Source organism: Oenanthe melanoleuca, chromosome 1A (genome assembly GCF_029582105.1).
Source record: "Oenanthe melanoleuca isolate GR-GAL-2019-014 chromosome 1A, OMel1.0, whole genome shotgun sequence".
Lineage (NCBI taxonomy): Eukaryota > Metazoa > Chordata > Aves > Passeriformes > Muscicapidae > Oenanthe > Oenanthe melanoleuca.
Window position 1 is genome coordinate 67,990,723 of NC_079334.1, and position 11,295 is coordinate 68,002,017.

General features: G+C 35.8%; 1 protein-coding gene across 2 annotated transcripts in view; it reads left to right on the plus strand.

The window, feature by feature from the left end:
- The window catches only part of LRGUK (leucine rich repeats and guanylate kinase domain containing), a 44,847-nt gene that overhangs the window by 14,860 nt on the left and 18,692 nt on the right, over positions 1-11,295 (plus strand). For both annotated transcript variants that reach the window (XM_056482280.1, XM_056482281.1), the window contains exons 11-13: positions 4,154-4,273; positions 6,228-6,324; positions 7,919-8,032. In XM_056482280.1, the coding sequence (XP_056338255.1) occupies positions 4,154-4,273; positions 6,228-6,324; positions 7,919-8,032 (331 nt within the window). The remainder of the gene's footprint in view (positions 1-4,153; positions 4,274-6,227; positions 6,325-7,918; positions 8,033-11,295) is intronic.

The following is an 11,295-nucleotide window of genomic DNA, read 5'->3' on the forward strand; positions in this document are numbered from 1 at the left end:
CTGAAAAAAATGAGAGATGCAAAATTCCTGTCCTGCACCTCAACTGAGAGATGTAGAATTCCCTGCCCAGCCCAGGGTGGCCTGAGCTGAAGCTGTCACAGCAGCCTGGGAATCACAAATTATAAATCCATTTTTTTTCCCACTTCAGCTTGGGGATGATATAAAGTCAAATCCTAAATGTGGAAAAGGAGCTGGGCTGAACTGGGAGGTTAAGAAAGAGCTGGAAAGTCCAAATTTTTAAACAGATCCCTAATGGGAAGAGGAGAAACAATCCTGAAAATGGAGAGAAAAATGATAAAAGGCAGGGAAAGTAAAACCTCAGCACCCTGAGCTTCCCACCAGGGTGAAACACTAAAACCCACCAAAAATCCCCCAAAAAACCAATTAATTAATGCAGGTAACAATTAGAGCCTGAATTATTCAGTGGCTCTTCTGTTTGGAAATCAGATTTTTTTTTTTTTCCCCTTATTTTTGCTTTGCCATAAAGTGGGATAAAAGGCACTGGAGAAATCCCTGGAGGGAAAACTTCTTCCCTTTCTGCTTCTCTCCCCACTGCTGGCATCCTGTTGGGATAAAATGATTTTATTTGGGGATTTTGGGGCACATTTCATGTTCATAAGGGGGAATTGCCATGTTTTACTGGAAGGAGGAGATAATTCCATGGAAAGCATGGAAAGGAAAGGCAGCTGGATGTTCTTGTTCCAGTGTCACCATTCCCTGGTGACTTCTCCCAGTCTTGTTTCTCCTCTGAAAAATGGAAATTTTGCTTCTTTTTCATGATATTTGAGGAATTATTGGAAAATTCTTCCACATAATTTGATTAAATGCACTATAAATATATATGGGTTATTATTATTTTATTGGCTGCAGTGGGCACTGAGATCAACCTACAGCCTGTTTTGATCCTGAATTAATTCAAAATTGAGTAACCTGATAGAAAATCCAGGATTTCATAACTCAGAAATTTGTATTTTTATTGTGACTCTGTTTTCTGGGATCATCCAAAAAAACAGGAGCTTTCCCAGCAGTGACAACAGCCCTGAAAATTCTTTTAGATACAAAACCCCAAAAATTTATTTATTTCACGAGGATGGAGAATTCTTAAAATAAAACCTCAAAATTGTCTTATTTTTTTTCTTAAAAAAACCCTAAAGGCATGGATTTTAATTTTTCTTTTTTCTTCCAAAAAAAAATTTTTAAATATTTTTAAATATTTGCTCAGTGGATTTTGGATTGATGGAAAGAAGGAATTATGCACACAAACCCAAAAACATCAGCCCAGCCTTTTTGGGGCTGCCCCAAGAATTATTAATGATTCCTCCAACATTGGCCTGTGCTCAGCTGGAAAGAACTCCAGAGTCATTAATAAAATCTGCCTAATGATTATTCCTTTTCCACCCTAAAATGCTTTTTTGGAACCAGATTGAGACAGTTCATTTGCATCTCTCTTTCTCTATCAGGTTATAATCAATTCTGGGTTAGCAATATCTTGATTATTACAAATAAAACCTGAAAACAAAGCAAAAAAGTTCTATTCTTGCCTGTCCTGCAGGCACAAAAAAATTAAATTTCCTGTTCTATTCTTCTCTCTCTCAATTTGTGATTTTAGCTGTAATTATGTGGTACATACCAGTGAATATTATGGGTATTTTCCCCTCCTAGCAATGCAGGTGACATTTGAATTTTAATTTAATCTGCAGTTTGTTGGGCCAGGACAAGATGATTTTTGGTATCTTGCTGTTGAGGAGAAACCCATTCAGAGAAGGACCAGAGCCTGATTCTTTTTAACAATTAAAATAATTAATAATTGGAACAATTTACCAAGAGTTCTTCACAACTGGAATGTTTTTAACTCAAATATGATCTTGTGGAACCAACAATATCAGGCTGGAAACAGAAACCAGGGAATTCCAAGTGGGATGATTGGAGGATGATTTAGATCATCCAAATAGTCCCTTCTGGCCTTAAAATTTATAAATGTTTCACAAAAGATAAAAAAATTAGAATTATGAGCCCAAAATTCTTTTCCAAAATCTTCTTCCAAGCTGTTGGAGCCCCCCAAACTTTTAGTTTTGAAATGGTGATGGAATGAGAAACAGGATTATGGAAATGTTCTCCTGATGAAATCATAAATCCCAGGAATTGGAGGATGTGGGGAATTGGGAATTTATTGAAGAGAATTTGAATTTTGAGTGTGATCTTGTGGGATGATGATTTATTTGGTGTAACATTTCCTTGTAAAAGGAAAGTTGCCAGAAGAATTCTGCATTTCTCAAGCCTGGAACAGGAACTAATTTGGTGAATTCCAAGTGGGATGATTGGAGGATGATTTAGATCATCCAAATAGTCCCTTCTGGCCTTAAAATTTATAAATGTTTCACAAAAAAAAAAAAAAAAATAAATTTGAATTATGAGCCCAAAACTCTTTTCCAGAATCATCTTCTAAATTGTGGGAACCCCCAAAATTTTGTGCAGAGAGCCAAGAAATGGTGATGGAATGAGAAACAGGATTATGGAAATGTTCTCCTGATGAAATCATAAATCCCAGGAATTGGAGGATGTGGGGAACTGGGAATTTATTGAAGAGAATTTGAATTTTGTGTATGATCCTGTGCAGTGATGATTAATTTGGTGTAATATTTCCTTGTAAAAGGAAAGGTGCCAGAAAAATCTGAATTTCCAAGCCTGGAACAAGTCTTGTGCAAGGAGAAGGAAAAAGAAAAAATTAAAAAATCTTTATTTTAAGGTTTGGGGAAACCTGGCACAGAATTCCCAGAGAATTCCCCATCCCTGGAAGTGTCCAAGGCCAGGCTGGATGAGCTTGGAGCATCCTAGGAAAGTGGAAATATTAAGAAATTTTGGAATGAGATGGGCTTTAAATTCCCATCCAACCATCCCTTCCCATGATTTTCTGGGGGGGAAAAAAAAAAAAAAAAATTCTGCTTCCCATCCCTTGCCAGAATAATTCACAAAAAAAACCAAACCAAACCAAACCAAAACAAAACAAAAAACAAAAACAAAAAAAAAAAAAAAAAACAAAAAAAAAAAAAAAAAAAAAAAAAGAAAAAAAAAAGAAAAAAAAGAAAAAAAAAAAACCTTTCTCCAACATCCTGATTGATTTTCAGCTTTTTTTTTCCCTACTCACTTCAGCTTTTTTCTCCCCTTTAAAATTATTCTTTTAGAATGGATTTTTAAAGGTTATTTTTACCTGCTGCAGGATTTTAATGTGCTCTGCTAATCAGCTTTTTGTGCTAATTATATCCAGCTATTCTGGTAGGTAACAGAGCTGCTTTGCTGCTCCTAAAATTTGGAATTTTTTTCCTCCTTGGCTAAATTATTTCTTAAAGAATGAGTTATTTGTGAGAGGGATGGTAAAAAAATATATTTTTTATTTTTAAATCCCATTAAATGGACACAGAGGCAGTTTTCTTTCACATAAAATTTAGTTAAAACTATTACTAATTAAAAATCACTGAGTTTGGCATTATTTCAATTATTCTTGCCATTTTTCTAAGTGACCCAGTCTTAAAATCCACCAGAGATTTAAAAATTAATTTAAAACATTTAAAAATTAATCTGAAATTCTACTTTTAGCTGCCTAAATAAATTGCTGGACACTTACAGCTGGAAGTGGAAAAAAATGAGGATTTAATCCTCAGCTCAGCAGGGAGAAAATTGAGAATTTTGTATTTTTGCAGCACTTTGGGTTCTTTTATTGTGATTTATTTGTGTTCAGTGGAGTTTTAAGGATCTGAGTGGGTTTTTTCTATTTAATTGAAGAATTTTTACACCTTCACCTGGCACAGGACATGGAAATCAATGAGGACATTCAGGAAAAATCTGTAGGATTGAATTTATTCCAGTTTATTTTAATTATCCTATTGAAATATTCCCATCTCTGCAAAAAACTCATCAATAATTCCCATCCTTTTAGAAAAGGCTGTAAATCAGCTGAGATCAGAGTAAAAATAACATTATTCCTTTAGAAAAAATGAGACTTTAATGCAGATTTTTTTGTGCAATTTTTTCATTTAGAGCACCTCAATTTTTGAAGAACACAAGGTGGATTGAAGAGGTGATAAAATCTCTGCAAAGTTTTATAAAAAGCTGCTGAAATTTGATTTTTTTGGATGATTTAATGCCTTTTTTGCAGCACTTTGCCTGGTGCTGATGAAGATTACCCCATGCTGGTGTTACTGGGGCCTCTGGCTTGTGGGAAGAGGCAACTTTCCCTCAAAATCTGCAGAAACTTCAAGGATTCCTTCAGATTTGGGTAAGTTCTGCTCCCTGAGCTTAAAAAAATAAACCAAAGGATCCAGGTTGGAATTGTTGCTGGGTTGGTTTATGGGTTTTTTTTGTAAAGAAGTTTAAAAAATTTAATTTTGCTGTGTTTTCTTCTCTGCCTGAAGTCATCAATAGGAGAAAAAATATTTAAATTATCAAATTTTCAGACAAATAAACAAAACAAAGAAATGAAAACACAAACCAAACCAAAAACCAAATAAAAAAACACAAAAAAAAACAAAAAAAAAAAAAAAACCAAAACCCCAAAAAGAACCAAAAAACCCACAACCCTTCATGGGATGGCTTTTTATTCCATTTTGATGGCAAAGCAGAAATGAGGAGAAAAATCTGATTTCCAAACAGAACAAACACTGAATAAATAATTCAGTCTCTAATTGTTACCTGCATTAATTAATTGATTTTTTGGGTGTTTTTAGGTGAGTTTTTAGTGTTTCACCCTCATGGTTAAAGTTTGTCTTTATGGGATCCTTTCACTGCCTTTTATCCCATTTTAATGGCAAAGCAGAAATTAGGAGAAAAATCAGATTTCCAAACAGAACAAGCACTGAATAAATACTTCAGTCTCTAATTATTACTTGCATTCATTAACTGGTTTTGGATATTTTGGGGGGAATTTTTAGGGTTTCACAAGGTGGCTGAGGTTTATTCTTGTGGAATAGCAGGGAAAAACTTTTCCTGACTTTTATCCCACTTTATGGCAAAGCAGAAATTAGGGAAAAAAATCAGATTTCCAAGCAGAATTATAACCTCTGAATAATTCAGGCTCTAATTGTTACCTGCATTAATTAATTGGGTTTTTGGGGTTTTTTTGGTGAGTTTTTAGTGTTTATCACTCATGGTTAAAGTTTTTCCTCATGGGATCCTTTCACTGCCTTTTATCTCACTTTAATGGCAAAGCAGAAATGAGGAGAAAAATCTGATTTCCAAACAGAACAAACACTGAGTAAATACTTCAGGCTCTAATTGTTACCTGCATTAATTAATTGATATTTTGGGGGTTTTTTTTTGGGTGGGTTTTTAGTGTTTTACACTCATGGTTAAAGTTTGTCCTTATGGGATCCTTTCCTTGCCTGTTTTTCCACTTTATGGCAAGGCAGAAATGAGGAGAAAAATCAGATTTCCAAACAGAACAAACACTGAATAAATACTTCAGTCTCTAATTATTACTTGCATTAATTAACTGGTTTTAGCAGGATTTTTGGTGGATTTTACTGTTTTACCCTGGTGGCAATCTCAGGTAACTGAGGTTTTTACTTTCCCTGGCTTTTATCCCACTTTATGGCAAGGCAGAAATGAGGAGAAAAATCTGATTTCCAAACAGAACAAGAACCACTGAATACTTCAGGCTCTCTTACCTGCATTAATTAATTGGTTTTTTGGGGAATTTTTTATGGTTTTTATTGTTTCACCCTGGTGGGAAGCTCAGGGTGCTGAGGTTTTTTCTTTCCCTGCCTTTTATCACTTTTCTCTCCATTTTCAGGATTGTTTCTTCTCTTCCCATTAGGGATCTGCTTAAAAATTTGGACTTTCCAGCTCTTTCTTAACCTCCCAGTTCAGCCCAGCTCCTTTTCCACATTTAGGATTTGACTTTATATCATCCCCAAGCTGACAGAAGTGGGGGGAAAAAAATGGATTTATAATTTGTGATTCCCAGGCTGCTGTGACAGCTTCAGCTCAGGCCACCCTGGGCTGGGATTTATAGCCAAAATTCCACATTACATTTAATTTTTTGGGGTGTATTTATGGGTTAATCTTTCAAATATTCAGCATTAGGAGTGTGATTTGCACCTCTTTATATTTCTCATATTTCTTTGCTGCTTAAAAATAAAATGATTTGTAGGTTCCCTGCTTTTCCCCCTTTCCCACTGCTGCTACTGGGATTGAAAACAGTTTATTTCTTTATTATCCCATAAATCTCCCAGGCCCTGCCACACCACCAGGACAGCTTATTTTGGGGAAGAGAACAGACTGGATTATTATTTCATTTCTCAAGGAGCATTTGATGAAATGGTGACAGCAGTAAGTACCTGACTCCTTTCCTTGTAGCTTTTCCTGCTCCCCCAGTGAACACAACTTCTCTGTCCAAGCCTGATTTATTTTATTTTTTTTTAATATTAAGTTTGTGCCTGGGTGTGAATGTTTATTCACTCTGAGTTTTGAAGTTCACAGACAGAAACTACAAATTTCTTGTCGATTTGTGCTTTCTTTTCTCCTATAAATGAATTTATATGGGCAAAATGGCCAGTGGGGAATATTTAAATAATAGCATAACATAGAAATAAACTTATTTTCAGACACAAATATAATGTGGGGTTTATTTGTTTTATTTTCTCAACATTTTCCAGCAATCCTGCAGGGAATTCCTTGGAAGTTTAGCAAATCCCTCCTAAAGAAGTGAGGTTTTTCTGAAGGATTTCTGCCTTCAGCTGCTTTTTTTTTTAATGCCTTTTGCAACAAAACTTTGCCTTGAAAAAAATTTGTATTTATACAAAAAAAAATTTTCAGGCAGAGCCTGAAACAACTGAGTTGACCCTTCCTGATAACAATTATCAAGGAGATTAATTTTAAAAATATGAAAATAATCTGCTTCCATCTCTGCAGAACTTTGAAGTTCCACAGGCAATTCCTCCTTGCAGATTCTTCCTTTTCCTTGGAATCTCCCATTTTTCCATGGAAAAATATAAAATATTTGATATAAAACCACCAGAAGGAAGCCCTTTGCTTTGGATTTATTTGGGAAGGGATAACCCCAGAATGCTGTCAGCACTTTGTTCTCAGGATTTTGGGATTTGATTATCCACAGGAAAGGCACAAGCTCAGATATGGGCTAATTTTTTGGGTTTTGGTAATTTTTGCTAATTTTGGGCTCTCAGTGCCCTCATTAATGCTGATTTTGGACTGTCATGAATGCTGATTTTTGGGTTCTCACTGCTCTCATTAATGCTGATTTTTGGGCTCTTACTGCCTTCATTAATCCTGATTTTTGGGATCTCACTGCCTTCATTAACCCTGATTTTTGGGCTCTCATTAATGCTGATTTTGGACTCTTATTAATGTTGATTTTGGGCTCTCACTGCCTTCATTAATGCTGATTTTTGAGCTCTCATTAATGCTGATTTTGGGCTCTCACTGTCTCATTAATGCTGATTTTTGAGCTCTCATTAATGCTGATTTTGGGCTCTCACTGTCTCATTAATGCTGATTTTTAAGCTCTCATTAATGCTAATTTTGGGCTTTCAGTGCCCTCATTAATGCTGATTTTTGGGTTCTCACTGCTCTCATTAATGCTGATTTTTCGGCTCTCAGAGCCTTCATTAATCCTATTTTTTGGCTCTCATTAATGCTGATTTTTTGGCTCTCATTCATGCTGATTTTTGGGCTCTCACTGCTCTCATTAACACTGATTTTGATCTCTCAGTGCCATCATTAATGCTGATTTTTAGGCTCTTGCTAATCTGATTTTTGGACTCTCAGTGCCCTCATCAAAGCTGATTTAAACAGGAATGAACTTTGTAAGGAGAGAAAGCAGCAAAACCCAAAATAATTCACTCATTTGAGGATGTTTTTCCCCTTGAAATATTTCCTCTGGCTTTATCCTTGCTCTGAATTTCAGGGGAATTTTCTGCTAACCTACAAATACAGTGGCCACAGCTATGGACTGGCAAGAGGCACAGTGGAATCCATAGCCAGGGAGGGGCTGGCTACTTGTGTCCACCTGGAAATAGAGGTGAGGCTCATTTCTTCATGGGATTTGGGACAGAACAAGGTTGGATATTTTGGAAAAATTCTTCTTGGAAAGGTTTGGAACAGGCAGTGTTGGAGTCCCCATCCCTGGAATTACTCAAGAAACACAAGGATGTGGCACTTGGGGACACTTGTCAGTGCTGGGGGAATTATTTTAAAGAGTTTTTCCAACCTTGGTTTAGTGTAATGGTTTTGAAATCAAAACCTGTGAGAGATTCTCAAGTCAGAAATACAATTTAATAGGAAAAAAAGGGGGAAATAAAATACATGCAATAGTAGAAAAGAAAAAAAAAACAGAGTCAGAATAGAACCTGACACCCTTCTAGTTAGGGTGTAACAGTCCAGGTGAAGTGATCTTGTTGAAGCTGTGATCCTGGTAGCTCTTGTCCTCTGGAAACTAGTAAATAAAGGCTGCTTTGGTGCTCCAAATCTCAGTTTTTATCTGGTGTCTTAGTTTGAAGGACAGCTGTCTGCCAAGAAAGGCAAAAACTTCTCTTTGAAATGGAGAATGTAAACCCCCTCCCTACAAATTATTATCATTTTGAAATTAAGGGGTTCTCAGGCAAAGGGATGGGAATTAGGAATAACAGTTCTTTACTAGGAACATTAAAATAGAAATGCAGTATTACACAGAACAATCCCAACCCCTGCCAGAGTCAGAATCCAAGCTGACACCCGTCAGTCAGTCAGGGTGTTGGCACAGTCCCATTCAATGGTGGCTGCATCCTCCTGCAGGGGCAGATGTGGTTCAGCTGGAGCAGTGCTCCTGGAGAAGGTGCAGTTTCCTCTGAAGGTGCAGGGATGATGTGCAAAGGTCTGGTTTTCCTCTGGAATGCAGTGGGAAGAAGGTGCCTTGGTGTCCAAAATGTCAGTTTTGATCTGGGTAGGAAAGGCTTGGCTCCTCCCCTGGCTGGAGCATCTCCCAGTGGGATGATGGAATTTTATCAGTCATGCCCTGGGACTCACTGGCCATGAACAGGAGATATCTCCTGGAGGGAGGATGGGCTGTGGGAAAGATAAAGATGATTGCCCAGCTGGTTTAAAGATGGCCCATTAACAGGAGATATCTCCACAGAGATCAGGGTCACTGCCCCAGCTGGTTTTAACACCTGGCCCATTAACAGGAGATATCTCCCACAGAGATAAGGGCACTGTCCCAGCTGGTCTCAGCAGATGTCACACAGACTTTTGGACACATCTTTACATTGTAACCCAGGACATTTAGTCAGAAGGATCCTTCTGCTGTTCTGGTTTTATTAAAATTTTCAATTTCTGGTTTATTTTTTCAACTTTCAGCATCATCAGCACTTCCCATTCCAGCACCTTCAGCTTTCCAGCCATGAGCTTCTCGCCCATCTCCATCCTTGAGCAGGACCAGTCCAGGTCACCCCTAAAAAAATAAAAATCCCTGTTTCTCCTTTGCTGATGAAGCCACAGAGGGTTTGAGGCAATATCTGGGGCAGAACTATTAAAAATTACAAATTTTTTGAGGAGTTCTTTCCTCTTTCAAAAGTTTGTCAGGTGCTCAGAAGCTGGATCATGAACAAAGTGTCACAACCCCTCTCTTGGAACCCCAAAAGATGAAGGTTTTAGCTAATTTTCTAATTAAACTTCTCATTCTTTTATATCAACCTTTACTACCTAGATGAGGGGGAAAAAAAGAAAGACATTCTGCATTTCCTTCCAAATTATTTCTTGAAAAAAAAGCTCCCTCTAGGTGAGATTTGAAAATGAGAATCTCCACAGAGAGCCTGGCTCTGAGTAAAGCAACAGAGAAAAAAACTGATTTTAAATTTCATAAATTACAGGATGATAGTTTTGTTTGTAGAAAATGGTGATCAAAAACCTGATTATTCAGTTGAGTTAAACAACAGAGATAAAAGAAATCCTGAGGATAAAAAGGATCCTGAGCTGAGCATCAAAATCAAAAATTCATTTTTAATTTCATAAATTACAGGATGATAATACCAATTATATATACCAAATGAAATACCAATTACCAACACCAACCAGCAGTAAAAATTAAAAAGCCACAGCCCAAATTAAGACTGATAAAAAAAAATAAAAAATTAAAACCACAGCCAAAAAACCACACATGCTCTAAAAAGAAAATTCAAAAAATAACCATTTAAAACACTTCCTAAAATATAAAAAAATAATTTATAGAGAAGTTTAAAAATGCATAATAATAGAAGATGCTGAGTCCATTAGCTCAGAAAAAAAGTGATTTAGCAGCATTAAAGGAAATTTTAATTACAGGCTGTGGGCTGAGACTGAAAATTGAGAGTTGTTCATTCCCTTGAATCTAGAGAATATCTTGGGCTGAAAAACCAATTTTAAAAGTTCAAATCTTGCTGAGCCTCCACTTGCAGTCAGAGTTCTGACTCTCAGTTCTGGTTTAAATTAAATTAAATCAAATTAAATTAAATTACATTAAATTATATTAAATGTTTGCTCTGTAGATGCCTGCAGAGCATCTTCCAGCCAATTATTTGGGATAAACACAGAGAAAAAAAAATCAGCTCCAAATTCAGCAAACATTGAATTTCAGGAATAAATCCCTGTGTTTCTCTCTTTTATTTTCAAGGAGAAAAAACTCAATTTCAAGAAAAAACACTGTTTTCCTCTATTTCATTTTCCAGGAGGAAAAAAACTCAACTCTAAATTCAATAAACACACAATTTCAAGGACAAAACACTGTTTTTCTCTATTTTAATTTCCTGGAGGAAAAAACTCAGCTCCAAATTCAGGAAACTCTGAATTTCAGGAATAAACTTCTGTGTTTCTCTGCTTTATTTTCAAGGAGAAAAAAACTCAATTTCAAGAAAAAACCACTGTTTATCTCTATTTTATTTTCCTGGAGGAAAAAATTCAGCTCCAAATTCAACAAACACTCAGTTTCAAGGACAAAACACTGTTTTTCTGTATTTTTTCCAGGATAAAAAAACTCCATTTCAAGAAAAAAAACCCAAAAAAACTGTTTTTCTTTATTTTATTTTCCAGGAGAAAAAACTCAACTCTAAATTCAACAAACACTCAGTTTCAAGGACAAAATATGTTTATCTCTATTTTTTTCCAAGATAAAAAACTCCATTTCAAGAAAAAAAAAAAAAAAAACAAAAAAAACTGTTTTTCTTTATTTTATTTTCCAGGAGAAAAAACTCAACTCTAAATTCAACAAACACTCAATTTCAAGGACAAAATATGTTTATCTCTATTTTTTTCCAGGATAAAAAAACTCCATTT